This window comes from Oncorhynchus masou, chromosome 16, assembly GCF_036934945.1.
Source record: "Oncorhynchus masou masou isolate Uvic2021 chromosome 16, UVic_Omas_1.1, whole genome shotgun sequence".
NCBI lineage: Eukaryota > Metazoa > Chordata > Actinopteri > Salmoniformes > Salmonidae > Oncorhynchus > Oncorhynchus masou.
The window spans coordinates 15,835,710-15,856,137 of record NC_088227.1 but is presented as its reverse complement, the minus strand read 5'-3'; the positions used below and the strand labels follow the sequence as shown (position 1 = coordinate 15,856,137).

Below are 20,428 nucleotides of genomic sequence, written 5' to 3'. Positions count from 1 at the left end.
TTGAGCCAACTGTGAGGTAGGAAACAGCGACAAACGCCTATAATTCTGAATGCGGTCACAAATGGTACACCCATACACACACTAAAACTAGCCATACACGGGCAATCAGTGAGGCTTGGCGTCCATCCTGTTACTGTCATGGTATCCAGACTAATGTAGCTGTTGTCCATTGTTGTTGTCCCCTCTCCTCACCCCCCACCATGGCTGTGTGGCGTCCTCCTGGCACCACTAGGACCTGGATAAGACTCAGGAGGATGTTTTGAAACATCAGGCTAGCATTAGCGAGTTAAAGCGCAGTTTTATGGAGGCCACCCCTGAGCCGCGTCCCAGTCAGTGGGAAAAGCGCCTCACAGCCAGCCCGGCTACCAGCCTGCGTCTGCAGGCCCAAGGGGTACGTGTCCAGCCGTGTCCTACCGCCAGTCCTCCTGTCCCGCCAGCCTGCCTGCATGTCATCTACTCTCCTCCCCGTCTCCACCTCTCTCCGACCTGTCTCTAGCCTGCCGGGAGGCCCTGACTCCGCCCTCCTTCCCCTGGTTCTGGCTCTCTTGATGTTGTATTATGATGTGACAGTTGGGATGTAGAAGCAACACCATTCCTCCTCCCTCTCTCTCTGTGGTCCTAATTCCACTCAGTAACCCCCCCCCAACCCCCCTGCTATCCTGAACAGATGGGTAGACCACTCTCTAAGAACAACACCTGTCAGTCCTCTACATGTCACTAGAGTATACTGCTCTCTCTCTCGTGCTCTGTCTCTCTCTCTCCCTCACCTCCCTCTGACTGTTAAGTGGATTTAATGATATTACCCATAATCCCAACTGTCACACAGGGGGCCTCTGTGGGCTCTTCTGTCTGCCTGTAAATGCCATTCTTCTTTTGTCAGCCAATGGCTGAGCCAGCTCCTCTTCTCCCTCAGCCAATGGCTGGCTGAGTTTATCTCATTACTGTTGCTGTTATGAACGGTCAGCCTCCGATCGGATTAGTTCTCTGGCTGACTGTCCACGTCTTAAGCACTCTGATCTCTGTATTTCTGTCCTGAGCTGTAGATGCACGTTATGTCAGACTGCACCACCCAATGTTCTTCCGCTCTTGTGTTTTTCCCTGCCTATTATGTTTGATGATGCACAGAGTAAGCTGTTTTATTTGCCCACTGTTATTGGTACTTTCCCAGGGCTGTCCAAAGTGTGCGTTTCTTTCTTTGAGCTGCAACTTTCACTGCTGCATTTCACAACTCTGTGCTTACTGCACTTTGTGCGTCAGTGTAACCGCTCCTCCTCCTTTCAGCTGGACAAGCCTGACTTTTGAGTTCCTACTTCACGTGGCTCCTCTTGTGATTCTCCCACCCTGTGTTTCAGACCTGTGTTTGGCTGTGTTGAGTGGTGTACTGCATGCCTGCCTCTCACTCGTCACTCTTGTCACTCTCTCTACACCCGACAAGCAGGTGATAGTGTTCACACACAGGCCTTGGGTCTGGTCCTGGACTTGTGTGATAAACAGTGTGTGTGTGTTGTCTGTGTTACCGATGTGTGCTGCCTCATTCCTAGAACGCACACCTCCAACATCCCTGTCTCAAAACTGCACTCAATCACTCTGCTCGATCACTCAGCCACTGTATAGTTTTAAGGGCACTTCTATATCTTCTGTTGCGTTGCACTGTGTGTGTAGACTACCTTCTCTCCAGTAATGTATGTCCTTCCTCTAACTCTGACATCTTTGCTTTGTCATTCTCTAACCTGTGTAGAGCTTGGAAGAGGAAATGACCTCCATTTTATTCAGTAAATTTGCCTGCGAGTCTGGTCTGGTTGATCCCGGCTGCACTACCACTAGGCGAGCAGCAGAGGTAGTAGTCACTGCGTCTGGCCCTCTGGCCTCGGCTCTACTCACTACCGAGGTGCTCCTCAGTACAGATGAATCAAAGCCAACAAAACATCAGGTCGCTGCCCATGAGACCACTAATGTATTGTCCCATGGTGCATCTCTCGAACTCTGCCACACCAAGTTCATGACCAGTCCCGACTACCACACACAATCAAAGTAGTATCACCTACTATGGTGACTAGTTGTGTTGGCTTGGCAGTGCACAATATGATGCAAATATAATATAAGCACCTACTCATTTTGCACACACGCTGTAAGAGATTATAGAGCAAACCAGGCTGGCCATAAACTTTGGCATGAATATTTTCTTGTCATTTCATACACTTCTGTAAATTGCCTTTTCTTTCTTTGAATGCTTGTTTTCTGTCTCATTTGAGTGGACAGTGTTACTAAATGTGTTTTACATGCTATAGAACTGTTAAAGGGTCCCTTCCTACAGATGGGTAGTGAGGTGGTCATGTTTTGTGCATGTCAGAGAGAGAGAGAGAGTCAGTCTCTCTCTCCTAACCCGGGGAACCTGTACAGTGCTATGGTAACCCTAGTGATTCCTAATGTCATGCTGACGTGTGTGAGTGACCGCTGCCTGTTGGTTGCCTTTACGTTCCACAGAGATGCCCCCCATCCAGAACCCAGGAGCCTCCCCCTGACCTCACGGTGGACACGGTCGCCAAGGTGGTCCCCCCCCCCCCATCTAACACTGCCCCCACCCCTCCTCCATCTCCCTCCCACGCATATACTTAACTTCCAGCTCATCTCTCCTTTTTCATTTCAGCCATCTCTTCTTCTAGTCATCCATCTCTCTTTCTCTCTCCTTTTTCTGGTTGCTGTTACGCTGCCCGTTCTCCATCTGTTGCCATTTCCATCCGTCCTTATATTCGTTGCGTTGCCTTTTTTCAGTTGGTGGTGTCGTTGTTCTTTGTTGGGTTGTGTGGTCATCTTTTACGTCTTTGTTGTTCTCTCTCCATCCTGTTTGTTGTTTTTGTTCTCTGGTGTAGAGCGCAGATGATAAACAGAAATCCGGCGAGGCGGCATGGCAGGCAGCAGAGGTTGAGATAGAAGAGACGGTAGTCGTCAAGGAGATCAGGGTGGCCCCCAAAGGTTCCGTCACCATAACCACTCCTGAGGTGATCACCCCCGTCGCCGTGGAGTCTGAGGTCGAGAAGCCCAAGGACGAAGTTATGGAAGAGCAGAAGAGGCCTGTGAGCATGTCCTCGGACAGTGAGGAAGAGGAGGAGGAGGAGGCGGGGGAGTACCATCCGCAAGTCACCGTCAGCGCCTCAGTTGACCAGATCAAAGAAGAGCCCGAGGAAGAAGGGGAGGAGGAGGAGGAACAACAAGTCAATGAAGAGCCAGTTGCAGAACCACTCCCAGAGCCAGTGGTCGAGGTAAAGGCCCAGCCTGTCCCTGCAGTAGTGGAAGAAAACTCCGCGACAGAACCACAACTAGCCCCTGTGGCGGAGGAGAGCCCCGAGGACATCCTGGTTACCCCTGACGAGGCCCCTAACGGGCACGCCGAGTCCCCCGAGGGCCATCAAGGCCCCGTGGCCCTGGAAGAGGAGGAGGAGGAGGAGCCCAGAGTCAACGGGGACGCGTCTCACTCCGAGACAGAGCGCCTCCCCCAGGTTATTTGTTGCTCTGAGGTAAATGAATGGCTGTCGTCTCCCAGACCTGCGTAGTGCAGAGCACGGCCCGTCGCCTAGCCTGCTGCTGCATACTACGCACTTCTGACCACCACCACCCACCTACCTACCTACCTACTACATACCTAGCTACCTACCTACCTTCATATTGTACATGCCTGCTGCTTCTCTACGCTGTCTGTCCGTGCTCCTGACGCTCAGCACCTGAGCGCCACAGCAACAGAAGGCTGAAGGCCTTTCACCTGCACAGCGGTCGCTTGGGCTAATTTTCGCTAAAGGAAGTTAAATGATAAGTGATAATCGTAAGAAGTAATGGCTAACATCCCCCAAGCAGCACCTTCCGTTGTGCATCTGTGTCAAAGCTCTGCCCTACTCTACTGTGGATCTGTCCCCCAGACTACTTCACTGTAATCATCGCCACCTCTCAGTCCACCACGTTTCTGTTGGTGTTTTGTTTTTACTTTACATTATACATACTGTGAGCACGTAAACATACATATACACTATACATATGTGTGTGTCGGCCCTGGTCCCTGTGTTTGTGAACGCACTGGCAGAGATGGCGCTGAGAATTGCGTGGGAGTGGAGGCGTTGTTGTGCAGTGCATGGCACTTGTGTGTGTGTGTGTTACAGCATGTGAAGTGTGTCCCCTTCCCTGTATTGGGTCTTTATTTGGTTAAGTTGTTGGTTGAGATGAGTCACTGGCATTAATTGGGTTTTGTCTCTGCCTTGGCGGTCTTCAAGGACTCATCCTCCCAACCACTTACTTAAATGTCACGCCGTTCATTTGTGGGAAAGTCAATGCATGTCTGTATCGTGCTGTGCTGTTGGTCGCCTGTGGCAAAGATCAAAGCAAAAATGCATTGTACCGTTACTTCAGAGTTCCAACAACCTCTTATTATTTGCTTCGTTTGCTTCATTTTGCATTTTCAGTAGGTAACTTCGCTTGCATGCGCTTGGTTGCATGGTTACGCCAAAGACGTTGTCGTTTATAGTTCTGTGCATTTTTGTAACGTTCATTTGCAGCCCGTGCGTGAGTTCTGTTCCTACTTCTTTAGAGGTTTGTGCTGTGTTTGCCTTTGCCCTTGGTACATGTGAAGTGTGGGTCTCTGTCATGACTCTCTCTCCCCCTACCCCCTCCTCAGCCACCTGTGGTGAAGACCGAGATGGTGACCATCTCAGACACGTTTGCGGCCCAGAAGACCGAGATTGCCACTAAGGAGGTTCCCATCGTGCACACCGAGACAAAGACCATCACGTACGAGGCTGCACAGGTAGGCCCTCTACCACTAAACGGCTAGTGTTTAGACGGGTGATATGATGCTCTAACTGGCTCCGTGTGTGTTGTCCAGCTGGACGGCAGCGGAGACGGCGAACCAGGCGTTCTCATGACGGCCCAAACCATTACCTCGGAGTCACTGTGCACCACCACCACCACACACATCACCAAGGTAACTACACGTCACCACAGTGACCCCCCCCCCCACGCGTCACCGTGGTAACCGCGCAGCCGCACACTTTGTCATGGTAACCTCAAAGCCACATCCATCAGCAAGGTAACAGCCCAGCTCTCCCTGGTGTATTGTGTAAACGCCATGGTATGTAGACTGTGGACTCTGGCAGGGAGGATTGGATTCCCATCTGGCAGCATTATTCTGTGTAATCTGTGTGCAAATGTAGAGCAGCCTGCTCTGTAGTCTGTTGTGTTGATGCTTGGGGCTGTGACTGGCACCTACCCAGCCCAGGCAGAATTCCTCTGTTGTGACTTGGTGCAGACTCATAGATGCTAAACCTCAGGCCAAGTTTGTGTGCCGTACCTGGCTTCAACAGACCCCAAACATCAGTGGCCAGTGTTGCTAGCAGACTGCTGAAGAATTCTGATTTTCCTCTACTCCGATGTGCCCTTATGCAAGGGTTAAGTGCCTTTACATAAGGGCATATCGACAAATATTTACCTCGTCAGCTCGGGGATTCGAACCAGCAGCCTTTGTTACTTGTCCAACGCCCTTAATCGCTAGGCTACCTTGCTGCCCATTCAAGTCTTACCTTAACATTATAGTTATTTCACAATACTGAGGACGGATTATCTCTTAGTGAGATATATGTTGAGGCAGCTTATTCTAATTCTTAGGCTATCCTCTGCACTAAAGAGAATATTGGCCACATCATTGGGCATGTTAGGCCGACACATCATGAAATTGAGAAAAATTACAGACAGTAGCCTACAATTAGCTAAATAGAACTCAATTGAACTCGATTGAACATGAAATGTTTTTCAATATTATTGAAATACAGTACCAGTCAAAAGTTTGGACACCTTCTCATTTCAGGGTTTTTATTTTCTTTTTTTAAACTTTTTTCTACATTGTAGAATATTAGTAAAGACATCAACACTATGAAATAGCACACATGGAATCATGTAATAACCAAAAAAGGGTTAAACAAATCTAAATATATTTTAGATTCTTCAAAGTAGCCACCCTTTGCCTTGATATAGGCCTTATGTGGCCTATACTGTATATATATTTTTTTAATGCAGTCATCTCCGTTTTAATTTGAAGCATTTTTACCCTTTGCTTGTTTGTAACAATTGCAAAGACTTTGGCAACTTTGTATTTGTAGTAAACTTCATTCTGAAGTTATCAGTGGTCACAGAGAGAGAGAGAGAGATAAACATCTTGATTATGTGTTTAGAAGAGAGCTATGTATCAAGTGGCGCGGAAGGGCAAAAAAGCATTTAACAAGGCACTTAGCTGTTCAGGTTTGAGGCAGTCTGTAAATGACAAGCATTTTCAAGTGCAACTTTAGTAACGATAGTTTTTGGGAAACAGTTCTGAGATTTTAACGGTGCTCCTACAGTGGTTCTAACGATGACCTTCGCCTTAATGTGCTTTTGGGAAACCCGAGTCCTGAAGGATGTGTTGTTTTACTCGTGCAGTACGTCTGTGCACTTATCCTGAACATCTGGCTGTTTGCAGACATTAAAAGGCGGTCTCTCAGAAACCAGGATCGAGAAGCGCATTGTCATCACCGGAGACTCGGACATCGACCACGATCAGGTGAGCGTCAGTCAGTCACCAATCAGACACGTCCTCCGGTGGGACCAATTACACACCACAGCAGCTTGTATTACTGAAGGGAAGATGTCGGCCTATGTCAAAATGTCTCCTACATTTTATACTTATGGAGATATGAGAATGTGCCATACTACTGACTGAGGTCAGGCGCTCATATGTTCAGTGAAGTGGTGTATCTAAGAGAATATATTATTGGCCATTTTAGCAAGAATGAGAATTCAATGTGGTGGCCCAGTATCTCTGGTGTCTGCTCCTTTAGACTAGAAATGGCAATAAGAAGAGGACTTAAGTGTTTTCAATCAATGTCTCAGCTGAAAGAGATGCATCGATCCCTGTGAAAAGACCTCGCTCTGATTTATAGTGGCAAGGGTCTTTTACCTCCGTATGAGAGCTCATCTGGTCATTAAGCCAAAGAGTACAGCAGACCGTTACACTCCACACAAAGAAGTCCCTAAAGAACTCACCAAAATTCACAACAACATATGTTTCCATAGTATAAGTTCTTCCCAAACCCCAAAGGCACAAGCATGGGCAGATGTCCAAGCCATGCTTTCCATTCCTCCTCCCACCCTCCCATCCTTTTGTCTTCATTTTATGTTTTGCTGTTTTTTTGTTGTTGTTGCTGCTACATTTCTCATCTGTATCCATAGCGCCTCCATTTTGTTTGTCTGTTTTTCTGTTCCTTTGTTCTCCTTTTATTTCCGTTAATGCCATCGTCTCCCTTTCCTTTTGGGTGTGTTGTTGCCGTGGCATGTTGCCACCCCGGGTAGGCCTTGGCCCAGGCTATAAAGGAAGCCAAAGAGCAGCACCCTGACATGTCAGTGACTCGGGTGGTGGTCCACAAAGAGACAGAGCTGGCAGAGGAGGGCGAGGACTGAGGCGCCAGGTAAGGAACAGAAGCCACCAGGAGGCCCAGGGGTGTGGTGATTAGGGGGTTTATAAGGGTAAGTGGTAAAGGTTAGTCCCCCTCTGTTAGGATTCTACAGTGGCCCTTCTAGCCCAAACCAACAGCACATCACAGGCATCTGCCGGAAGTAAGTCCCCCACAGGGCGGAACTGACTGTCTCCTTGTCTTTTTCTTTGAGATCTCCATCTTTTCTCTTAACTCCACGTTTCCTCTGTCTGCACTTATGAATGAGCTATTTTTGGACGGATTGTAAAGTTCATACAAAATGTCAGCAAACCAAACATCTGCAGATGTGTCACTTTTCCTGGTCAAAATGTTTTGTTTCACTGGCTTTACTAACCTCGTGACGTTACTATCTGTATTCTAATATGCACAGTACTGGCAGACTGTGGAAGCACACTCTCCACCAGACAGATGACCCCTCATACACACAGGAAGAGCAGATTAATGACAATGGTAATTAATTGGTGTAATGGAGGAGAAGAGAAAACAAATATTCCCTGTGGGTTGCTAGCGTGAAAGCCCTTCACAATAGCTCTTTCAACAGTCACTCGACCTTGTCAACCCCTGGAGTTAGAACCATTCCAATCCATTGAAGTCTCATGAAGCTTGGATCAAGCCCAGAGAATTGTCTTGAATACAACTCAGTCATAAATCAATATCTATGGGCCCATCAAATAGGAGCCAGAAATGGATTCACACAATAGGATCAAATGTACCCACAGCAAGGCAGAGGCTCATAGACAATTGTTAAATGTAGTCGATTCAGGGGTGCTTGGTGGAAAATATTCCTTGATTATTTTGGTATTACTCTGTCCAACCAATCATTGCTCTGCCTACACCCTGCCCATTTAGCGGTATGTCCATTGGTCGTTTGCTCAGACCGTCATGGCAGCCGTCCAATGCACAGGAATTTGTTTACATTACAGTTAAGCTATTGCTTAAAATCCATCAGCAATACAATGTGCAAAATGTATTTCCACCACTTCAGAGGAGTGTTAGTTCTGTCATCCTCTCCAGTTATGAATTTGGGGGGAAATAAGCATGACTGCAGCAGCTGCTGAGAATAGAAAGGTGCTTTGATTGGTGTAGCAGCGTATTTACCTTCAGTGAGAATTTTGTGGTCAGATCATCAAGTGCTTTTGTCTTGTCTACCTACAGAGCCTTCAGAAAGTATTCACACCCCATGACTTTGTGCTACAAAGTGGGATGAAAATTGATTTTTTTTTTGCAAACTATTCACACAATATTCTCTGTCAAAGTGGACAAAAGAAAATTGATTCAACCAAAGTATTCAACCCCTGAGTCAATACATTTTAGAATTACCTTTGGCAGAGAGCTTTCCACACTTGAATTGTGCAACATTTGCCCATTATTATTTTCAAAATTCTTCAAGCTCTGTCAAATCGGTTGTTGATCATTGCTAGACAACCATTTCCAGGTCTTGCCATAGATTTTCAAGCAGATTTAAGTCAACTGTAACTCAGCCACTCAGGAACATACACTGTCTTCTTGGTATAAGCAACTCTAGTGTAGATTTGACCTTATGTCCTACAGAAAGGTGAATTCATCACCCCATGTCTGGTGGAAAGCAGACTGAACCAGGTTTTCCTGTATGATTTTGCCTGTGCTTAGCTCCATTCCATATGTTGTTGTTTTTTTTGCCTGGAAAAACTATTCAGTTCTTAACGATCACAAGCATACCCATAACATGATGCAGCCACCACTATCCTTGAAAATATGGAGTGGTACTCGGTAATGTGTTATTGGATTTGCCCTAAACATAACACTTTCTATTCAGGACAAAAGTTAATTGCTTTGCCATATGTCTTGCACTATTACTTTAGTGCCTTGTCACTATTTGTATTCTGTACAGGCTTCCTTCTTTTCACTCTTGTCAATTAGGTTAATATTGTTGAGTAACTACAATGTTGTTGATCCATCCTCAGCTTTCTCCTATTTCAGCCATTAAACTCTAACTGTTTTAAAGTCACCATTGGCCTCATGGTGAAATCAATGAGCAGTTTCCTTCCTTTCCGGCAACTGAGTTAGAAAGGACGCCTGTATCTTTCTAGTGACTGGATGTATTGATACACCATCCAAAGTGTAATTAACAACGTCACCATGCTCAAAGGGGTATTCCACGTCTGCTTTTTGTATTTTTTTTCTCCTCTACCAAATGGTGCCTGTCTTTGTGAGGCATTGGAAAACCTCCCTGATCTTTATGGTTGAATCTGTGTTTCGAATGCACTGCTCGATGGATGGTCTTCACAGATAATTGTATGTGTGGGGTACAGAGATGAGGTCGTCATTCACAAATCATGTTTAACACTTATTGCACACAGGGTGAGTCCATCCAACTTGTGTGACATGCTAAGAAAATCTTTACTCTTGAACCTATTTAAGCTTGCCATAACAAAGGGGCTGAATACTTATTGACTCAAGACATTTCAGTAAAAACGTAATTCCATGTTGACATTGTGCGTGTAGGCCGGTGACACACACAAAAAAGTCAATTGAATCCATTTTAAATTCAGGCTGTAACACAACAACATGAGGAAAAGGTCGAGGGGTGTGAATACTTTCTGAAGGAACTGTACCTGGCAGGACGTGAGAGATGCCTCGCTCATCAAAAGACTTTGAAGCAGACGCTGGTGTACTACCTGGTTTTGGGGCTTGCGTTAGGGACATGGTGTCTTTTAATCCCATTCGGCTAGTATGTAATGAGAATCCAATTTCTACTGTAGTAGCTCTTTAGCTCAAGGCGATTCAGCCACTTTCGCCAAAGCCGATTAAATCTTCCTAATTAAATTAGAAGAGCAACAAAATAGCAGATATGGTCAACTGTATAATACACTGTTAATCGGTGCAAGGCAGTTGCATTACCATACCAAGTTATTTTAGGTGATTTTGATTAAATCTCCAGACACGTTGGACCTTCTCTGTAAAATGACTCCAGTTGGTGGCACTCAACTCTCCTTCATGTTGAATAGAATATTCAGTCCTTCAATTCTTTCTCTTTCGCAGAGCTGAGAGCCTGTGAAGTTCATACTTGGATGTTTTCGAACCTCCTGTCATCTCCCAAACCGAGAGTCAACCTGGTGGGAAGACTGTCGGACAACCCCGAGGCTGAACTCCTGTGTTTCATTGCACACGTTCCTTTTTTTTTTATCACTCAGAAGAAAACCACTTAGCTAACATTTGTAGCGTGTTTAAATTGTTTTGTGCTTTTTGCAAAAATAAGAAAAAAATTCTACCATTATTAGAACCAAAAAGTGGTCATTTTTATTGTTGAGTAGTATTCACATTCCTAGTATGTACAGACAGGTAATGTTATGAGAAAGTCATTTCAATATCTATCTTCCTGTATTCATGCAGTTGCAGGTGGACAGGTATTATATTATATTAGCTTTGGTCCTGGTCTTCTTCCATGTTCTCTTATAGTCAAATGTTTATCAGTTTCTGGGGAAAAGGAGGAACAGCAAATTGTATTTAATTGGGTGAGTTTCCAAGGGACTAGCAAAGGACGAAGCGCTGTGTCATTTTGTACATTGCACTACAGTGCCAACACATGTTCTTCTCTATGCAGTCATAACAAAAACATTCCTTTAAAGGGCAGGTGCTTTTCCTGTACCTCCCTCAGAAAAAACACAACAAAATTTACATTTAAAACATGAAACACTTAGGCAGCTTGGAAACTTTTGCTTTTCCATAACTCTCTGGCATCATTAATCAGAAATATATTTGTAGAAACATATATATTTTTTTGCTATCTTTCTTTGTCACTCAGTAAACTGATTTAGATGATGTGGTTTTTTTGGCCCCTTCTTAAATATTTTTAATATATTTCAGAGGTTTTTTGACAACTAAAAGAAATACACAAAATTGCCACTGTTTTTATCTTTTACCTGTAGGTAAAGAAGATGGCTGGCCTTAGCTCTCTCTCTGCAATCTGACAAACCTCACCAAATCCAATGACGATGTCAATTTGCTATTTGGGCCCAGTGTATAGCAAATAATCTTAGATTTTTAGCAGCTTTAAAATGTTGTCTCCCCCACAGCCACCCCACCCTCTGTGTAACACTGTTGAAATAAAATGTTGTTATTCTCTGATTGGATGAGTTTGGTTCCTTTTTTAACAGTGTTAGAGAGTAGTGAACTACATGTTGCAGTAGCTTGGTGGTAGTTGAACAAAATTAAAATCTAGTTAGTGTTTTCAGTAGTTAATTACTTTTTTTGCAATGTAGATAACTACTGGAACTACACACTAGAAAATATGCACTGTGCAAAAATAAAAGTTGTTTAGACAGTAACTTACTGGCAGCCAGTTTCCTATAAGTTACTGTAAAATAAAAAGGCACAGTTTTACCATACTGTATTTTGTGGTATCTAATACTGTTACTGTATTTGATTTACTGTACTAATGCTACTGCAAAGCGCCTCTTACTGTAAAGGCTTATTTGCATATTTTTCAGATTGCCTTGCCTTTCGAATGAATTGTAGAGTTACCACCCATGACTGTATTTGTTAGTGACAGAGACATGGTTGTTGCATTCAATGTTCAGTCTTTTGGCCTTCACCAAGTGAGATCCTAAGTAAATATGTTAACATAAAAATTACATTCTTTAATACAATACATGGGAAGTCTATGGGTATCTGCTAGCATGCTAGCAACTTCCTTAAAACTACACGCAGAGACATGAAAATGGTATCCACAAGTTAATCTGACTAGGGAAGTAGATAAAGGGCCTCAGTACCAAAACACTGAAGTATCCCTTTAACAAAATCTTTTTGTGGACTTTTCAGTTTCTTAACCTTTTCAACCATAAGGAAATATTCTGAAAATATCTTGAACCATTCTTAGAAAGGTATAATAAACACTATAATTGCAGCAATAAAAAATGCACTTTGTCTCTGCATTCCAACACCTTGTTAACCGTGATTTGGAATTCCATATTGGTTGTTGCTTCACTCCATCCATGGCTTAGCTCGTGTTTTATCCATGATCTGGTGGTGGATAGTCCTCAGTACTTGTATTCAGCATCTCCATCCACTGTACTCTCACTGTGACACTGTTCTGTTTGCATATGAGTTCTCAGAAGGCTGTACTGTACCCAGCAGGGCAATATCCAGCGTGGGGCCATCCACACTTCCCCTTCTTAGGTGTACATTCTCCCCCCAGCCCGTCGTCTCTGCCTGGGTGATGTGGTTCTGTTGTGCTGCCTGTCCCTAGGGTAAGGTGCTGCAGACAACTCTGCCTCTACTGAGATAGAGAAAGAATATAGTCAGTCTGTCTCTTTGTGTCTGTGTGTGGTCACATCTCTGTCTACAGCCAGCAGGGTGTGACAGCTGTGAGGTCTGAGCCCAGCTGAGAGGCAGAGCTCCATCAGTAATACTATCAATAATGAAGAAGTTGAGAAAATAACGACCAGTGACTAAGCCGCCAGGCCAGCTCCACACTAAGAAACTTTCCAATGACTGCTACAGGTCTCTCAGGCAGGGTGAACTGTTTTCAAATTATTTTTTTGTTTGTTTAAAAAGTCGTCTTTTTTCTATGCCAATGCAGCTGTGATATGCATGTCAAATCATACCAGGTTTACACGGGCCAGTTGTCCAATAGCAATATTCTACAAGTAGTATGTTACAGACAAATAAGAAGATATAGATATTGACAATCTTTGTCTCATCTAATTGCATATTGTCAAAATCACTAATTTGTTAGCTGTTATGACAGATAAAGCAGAGTGCAGTTAAATTACCTTCCTTCAGCTTCCAATTCAGGTAAACCATGATCTGTATCAACAGCAGAGTGACAGGCAGGAAGACCCCAAACCACAGCAGCCATCCAGGGACCTCCCTGAGAACCTCTCTTAGAAACAGCACCAAGCTGGACATACTGATGGTGGTAACTGGTGAGACTGAGGCCTTTGGCTCTGTGACACTGCTGTAGTAATACCACTGGTGATTTGGACTTTGTGCGGTTGTTTAAACAACCCTGTGATTACTAAGTGGATTTACTGCTGCCTAGTTAATAGTTTACCCAGCCCGGGACCTGTGCTAGGGGGCCAATCCAGACATGAGCCCCTGTTACCCTGTTCCAACATCATAAACATACAGACTCTCTGTCACTTTGGCTAGTTACCATTTCTCTGAGATAGTATGGGGTTTGATGGAAACATCTAGTCTGTTGAAGCAGATATCTGAGAGATTTGAATTGGCCAAACAGATTTTGAGTGAAGCTGTTGAAAGGTTATCTGTGTGAATGTCTATTGACTGGTTTGTTTAGTTTAGGATTGTGACACAAATTAGATTTGACTGGGCTGTTATACTGACCTCTGAATGTATGGTTGTGGAAGTCTATACTTAATCAGAATACAATTGAAATCTGAATTGATAAAATCATTGCGATCTGTCTTACAAAAATCCTGAGGTGTTTTATTTTGTTCAATCATAGGATTTATAAGACTTCCTATTATAAACAGGCTATGTTACTCAGCTTTCATTATTGGCACGATAAGCACGGTTTCCTTTGAAACAGGCTTTACTCTCAACTAAGATAGTTCAGCTATCGAATACTGTCAATTTTGCATTATGTGTTTCTTGAATAAGCATGCCCGAAAGTCCCCTGCTATGATTACAGAAGAGATTTACAACACTTCATGAGCAACTCTGAAACCAAAATACTCCCCCCAAGGTATTGTGTTTCATTTTCAAGGGTTCAAGATTACTACAAAATGTTCTGTTTAGAAAAATGTTTGTTAGCTCCTTCATCTGGCCTAGTAATGTTAATTTGTTTGCCATTCAAGGTAAGGTTATTCAAATGAGCCATTGGGGTACCGTGAATAAAAAAGCAATTTTCTCAATCATCTCCATGTCAGGCCATTTCTGAGGCTTTCTCTTGTTTTCGTAGACTCTTAGTGCCTTGTTCATTTGCATACTGTGGTATTTGAGAAATCCATAAAACACATCTTTGACCTGCCACAGTTTTATCTAATCAATCCCTCGGCCCTAGAAACTCACGTCACTGTCTCAGCCATCAAATGGTGAGAGAGCCACTTTGACTCCGAATGACGAATACCAACCATCTGGATCAATGCATTGGAATGTATCCTTCTCCCTTTGATCATGAGCTTATTTTGGCTACCAAGACGCTTTGCCAGGCTTCGTGGTTTCATGGGGATTTCTATAACAATTGCGGAATATGTTTTCTCCATCACTGGCTCATGTCCTGGAGAGGGACTATACTTAATATCACACACTGGTGCTTATTAAGGGCGTGCAGCGCTACAGTAGGCTTTTCAATGACATTCGGCATTGTATGTGGCTTTTCTATGTGTCCTAGATCTTACTGCATTTTCATAGTAGTTAAAGAGAAATCATAGAATTTGATTATATCTCCACCTCTAACATGGCTTTAGACTGCACATAACCCCACAGCCCTTTATAGCTCAGCTCCAAAGAGAGAGCGAGAGCGCGCGAGAGACCGGGAGGGAGCTGTGTGTGAAATCCAACTACCTTCATAATGGAATCCGCCGCCTGTCTCTTACTTTGGCTACTCAGCCCTACTACTTCACTGGATTTAGTCACGACTGACATTTTCCACAGCTTGCTCGCGTCCCCATTACATAAGCACACGAACTGGGGGTTTTGAGTGGGAATCGTCGCTCTCTTGTTCGTGAGGGTTCATAGGCTTAAGTCGTGTGTTTTAGGCTGGGTTTTGAAGAGGGTAAGGGCCAGGGTGTGCTGCTTTTATATAAATATTATTCTAGGCCTCCACGGTGCTCTATAGTTCATAAGAATACAGTGCCACAAACTACTCAATGTTTGATTTTGCGTCTACTAACATGTCGTTACGATTAATCAGTGATTCAAAACCCAACAAAGTGTCGCGAGCACTAAAGATAGACTGACTGTCGATGCTATTTCAAATATAGACTATTAGTTCTTAGCGATGGAGATGAAACGTTCAAACGCTGCCACAAAACATAAGCAACTCATCAGAGCACGTAATTACCTAGCTCCGACCCAGAGCAGACGTATTTAATTAGGCTGTCATGTTTAGACTTCCTCAGACTTTAGTAGCTACTAAACCATGATTGATCTTCTGTTTGTAAGGGAGAGGCCACAGTAAGTGGATGTCTCCCCTACAGTGATCATGTCTGGTCCTACTGTCATTGCCTAAGCACCACACTTCTCACTCGAAGGGGGGGGGGACATCGAAACAGGCATCATTCTGGATTCAGTCTATTGCCTGTCAATTGTATCGACACTCACTGGATGAGACATAAGGGTGGGGACTCTAAAAGTGTGATTAATCAAGGCTAAATTGGTCATTGGCATTTTCATTACTTGTTGATGATGACCGTCATGGGCAGCATACTGTATAGTCGCCATATTTTCTCTCCTTGATAGATGAGCATATAACAGCCATCTATATGCTAGTCATACTAGAAGAGCATTTCAATGCCTTTCTGCCGTTTTGTTATGTATCTATCCAGAGTTGCCAATGTGTTAAATGCCACTATACTTCATTTGAGGACGGATGACAATTTCCTTTTAGTCGCCATCACTCAGCATCAACCCAATCTCACTCATATTCCAGCTATTGACTCTGCTCCTCTGAAAATATGGATTATAATGAAAACCCGCCTGAGGTGTGTGAGTTGTCTGACCACTGTATTGTCCATAGTGAATGTAGGACTGCTGTCTACAGCAAGTCAGTACTGTAGGAAGTGGAGCCACTACCTTTCGTTGATGGGATGACATGGTCTTAACCTTTCTCCTAAACCCGCTCCCTGACCAGCCCACATGGATCTGCTGGAACGTATGAACTTTCTGTTTCTCGACACATCAATCAATCTCCGTTGATCCCATTCCACACCATGAAGCTCCTTCAAGGTTAAATCTTACATTCTACTACTATATGCATCATGTACTTGTTCCGTCTTGTACATGACACTAGATTTGATATTTAATGGTTTGCATCTGCCCATTAGCTGTAGGAGAAGAGAGAGCAGCGCAATCATGGTTTGCTCTTCAAACACTGTTCCTCCACACCATTCTATGAGCTTGTTTGTTTTCCTGTAGTGCAATGTTAAGTCAACTGCTAATTATTTTTCCAGTATGATCATACTCTGTATAAACTGAGCTATTACCATGTTCTACTATAGGCCGTGCAGCGGAGGACTGCAGAGCTGACCATGTGTTCGTGTTTACTAGAGCGTCTTGGAGACATTGTGATGAGGTGCGTCTGTCTGTGAGGAGCTGTTGGAGCCCAGGGTTGGCAGGGCTGGGAGTTGAGATTTGGTTCTATTTAGTAGGCTGCTCTTTTGCATTGAGCAGCGAGTTATTGCTGCAATTGTCATTATGGCATGTTTGAAACCGTTGTGGAAATGTGTGTTTCTGAACACAAGGATGAGCTGCCAGCTGCTTCAATAGGGTTTGAATGATGCACATCTTCCCATTCTATCAGCGCGCCTATTAGCCAGGCCCTGAAAGGTTTTTTAGCACGACAAAAGGAGAACAAATATTAAGACATTAAACACATGCTCAAATTAATTCATTCTAGATATGTTCCTGTTCTGTCCATCAGCCCTGCTGGCTGGCTCTTTCATCTTTTTGGGCTCTCCTGATCTTTCCCAAGTGGAGCACAACCAGACACTTGACGATGACCGAATCTGACAAGGCTTTGAAAATCTAGGATAAATATTGGATTGGTGTTGTGGCGCAACAGGGGCAGGAATTGATTAGTAAAGGAATTTGCCTTAACTCTTTAACAGATGCATGTCATGGTTGTGGGTAGACTGCTCTCTCCTGCCGCAATTCACAAAACAAGAGGGCTGCCAAGAAAAATAAAATACTCTGACAAACCCATACAAGACAATATGAGCCAATCGCAACTCCTTATCTGACGATCATAAATGCACATGTTTATTTGTTTATCTATTAGTAGCAGCATACGTCTGTATTACAGTTTGATTGTTCTGTTTTACCAGAGCCTGCAGCTCTCTACTACTCATAGTAGATAATGAGGTAGTGTTTACAGAGGTTCTTGTGAGGTTGTACATCCATTTGAAAGGGAGCGAGGGATTCATTAGGGAGAAGTATCGTTAAAGTAGGCGTTCTTCTCTGCATCAGGTTTGAGTAAAAGTGTTTTGACCTCTGCCCTCTCTGTGTCACTCCTCACAGAGAGCCTTCTTACCTTGACGACGAGTGTGTGTGCATTTCAAAGAAAAACTGCTTTTCATTCTATAGAAGCTGCCAAGTGTATACAGCATAATACATGGATGTAAAATACAGTATGTTAAAAATGAGCGTTAACAATGTTTTTGGTGTGGGACATACGGGATGGTGGGAAAGATGATCATTTCTTCCTTCTTTCTTAAGGTTTTCTAGTGAGAAACATCTTTGGTCCCTAACACTGGATGCTTGTCAAGCATAATTTATTGTTTTAGTATTCTGTTAATGGATTATGCCTCTGGGGGTGGGGGGGTGGGGGGGCTATGCATTTCCCCAACTCTGTACACTGGTGTATGACTGACACATACAGACATCGTAGGCTATTCCCTCCCACGTGGGTTATGACAGATCTCTTCTTCTGTGATTCATCTTTCTGAATGTCATTATGTCACAATATATTCCACACATCATGCTGTGTCAGTGGGGTAAATCTGTTCTTTCTAGGAGTTTCACAATATATTTGGTGAAAACACACTACTCTCATTTGTGGGAATTCGGAAGAGTCAATCTCCCATTTGCCTGTAACAAAAAATGATGCGCATCATCAATATTCCTGTAGTGTATTGAGATGCGTGAGCAAACAAATCCCTGTTTGTATATATGCAAAGTATCCTGGTATGGGTAGTTTTTTGTTTCTGTTGGGTAACTATGGAAACAGTGCTGGTGTGTAAATGTGACAGAGGTCTAATCCTGTGGTGTGAATGACACATTTAGAGGAACCGTTTGTAGTGTAGGCTACAGAGGTGAACTGTCCAGGGGTGTAGTTGATAGCTTTTAGAATTCCACTGTTGTTATGTAAGGGGATGTGTTTGGAATAGTCATTCAGCTTTTAGACATCTGTGTTTTAGTGTGTACAGCCACTTGATCACCCAAACCAAACCTGAACCTCTACCATACTGAAATGGTTTCAGCCTCAGCCTCATGGAAAACAGATCACTGTTGGCAGTACTACAAGCACAGTGCATACACTGAGTGGACAAAAACGTAAGAACGCATTGAGTTGCACCCCCTTTTGCCCTTCGAATAGCCTCCATTCGTTGGGGTATGAACTTTACAAGGTGTCAAAAGTGTTCCACAGGAATGCTGGCTCAATTTGACTCCAATGCTTCCCACATTTGTGTCAAGTTGGCTGGATGTCCTTTCGAGGGTGGACCATTCTTGATACACACTGGAAACTGTTGAGCATGGAAAAACCCAGCAGCTTTGCAGTTCTTGACACAAACCGGTGCGTCTGCCGCCTACTATCATACCTACATTTTAAAAGGCACTTTACATATTTTGTCTTGCCCGTTCACCCTCTGAATGGCGCACATACACAATCCATGTCTCAAATGTCTTCAGGTTTAAAAATCCTTCTTTTAACCTGTCTCATCAAATCAAATTGCATTGGCCGCATACACAGATTTAGCAGATGTTATTGCAGGTGTAGCAAAATTCTTGCCATGCTGCCGTGTCTGTCGGCGCCCCTTTATCTACACGGATTGAAGTGGATTTAACAAGTGACATCAATAAGGGATGATAGCTTTCACCTGGATTCACCTGCTCAGTCTGTCGAGGAAAGAGTGTTCCTAATGCTTTGTACACTCTGTTTACATTTTATCATACTAGAGTATGTACATACGGTTGTGTGGGTGCAGACTGTTCAGCAACTGTGATGATACTTTATGTACAAGCTGCTGGACAGAAATCTCCTCTCTGTTGAAAGAAAAACCCATTAGTGGGAAAGTGGAGGAGCGCACATCCTTTTTCTAGCCCCAGGGAGAGACCGTTTTTTTGGCTCATAGAGGAAAACTCATATTTACTGTGCGTTTTTGCCCTCGTGAAATGATGACCTGCTGAGAAATGCCAAGTGGTGGGCATGGAGAGAGAGATCCGGTCTGCCCGTTTTTTTTGTTGTTGAGCATGTGTCAACTTAAAAACAACTTTAAAACAACGTGACGTGAGAATTACAATCTCATCATCTGATTTAAATGGATTTGATTGAGACTCGTGGCAGTCAGTTTTAATTTAATGTCCTAAGACACTGGAGGTTGTTTGACTGAAAATAAATGTTCCGATTTTGAAGGGAAATGAATCAAGGGCAAGGGTGTTATCGCAACAGAAGTTGTCCAAAGGGAGCTATTAACATACTGTCTGACTAACAGCACAAGTTATGCATAAGCATGGCATATGCTGTGGATTTGGTGACATACAGCTTGACCTCAGTGTAATTGCTCTTCCTGACTCCCCAGCTCTGCTTTTCTTTTCCAACAAAGCTTATTTCATACAGCTCTCTGTCTGTCTTCATACCTGGGACAGTGCTTTTGAGATAGGATGTGTTTTATTTACCAGCCTTTCTAAGTGCACTGTAACATGAATTGAGAGAGCCGTGCACCAGACTGTATTTTTAACATAGCTACGGTAGAGAACGTGGCTGTCACTGTGGGATTATTGAGGGAAATGACGCCATTATTGATACAACATTACAGAGATGTTATGTGTAAAATCGTCCATATGCTTCCCAGCCGAAACCGTTCAGAATAGTTGGTGCATATATTATGACATTTTGTTTGTTTTAGACTTCGGTAAGGGTTTTTTCGTCTGTTCGGCACATTTTATTTCTTGAGGCAAGCTGAAGTCTTTGAGAAATACTGCACCAAACATCTTAGTTAGATGTGAAATTGCACTACTAAGATCTCCTCTGACAAAAT

General features: G+C 43.7%; 1 protein-coding gene across 18 annotated transcripts in view; it reads left to right on the top strand.

Moving 5' to 3' along the window:
* The window catches only part of epb41l2 (erythrocyte membrane protein band 4.1 like 2), a 103,069-nt gene extending 91,457 nt beyond the window's left edge, over window positions 1-11,612 (top strand). For 6 of the 18 annotated variants that reach the window (XM_064990896.1, XM_064990897.1, XM_064990895.1 and 3 more), the window contains 9 exons: window positions 233-391; window positions 1,739-1,930; window positions 2,485-2,547; window positions 2,871-3,515; window positions 4,661-4,789; window positions 4,868-4,966; window positions 6,494-6,574; window positions 7,363-7,478; window positions 10,527-11,612. In XM_064990896.1, coding sequence (XP_064846968.1) covers window positions 233-391; window positions 1,739-1,930; window positions 2,485-2,547; window positions 2,871-3,515; window positions 4,661-4,789; window positions 4,868-4,966; window positions 6,494-6,574; window positions 7,363-7,470 — 1,476 coding nt within the window. In that variant the 3' untranslated portion in view covers window positions 7,471-7,478; window positions 10,527-11,612. The remainder of the gene's footprint in view (window positions 1-232; window positions 392-1,738; window positions 1,931-2,484; window positions 2,548-2,870; window positions 3,516-4,660; window positions 4,790-4,867; window positions 4,967-6,493; window positions 6,575-7,362; window positions 7,479-10,526) is intronic. The other 12 variants (XM_064990903.1, XM_064990904.1, XM_064990910.1 and 9 more) reach the window with 10 other exon arrangements.
* Window positions 11,613-20,428: the final 8,816 nt, after the last annotated feature.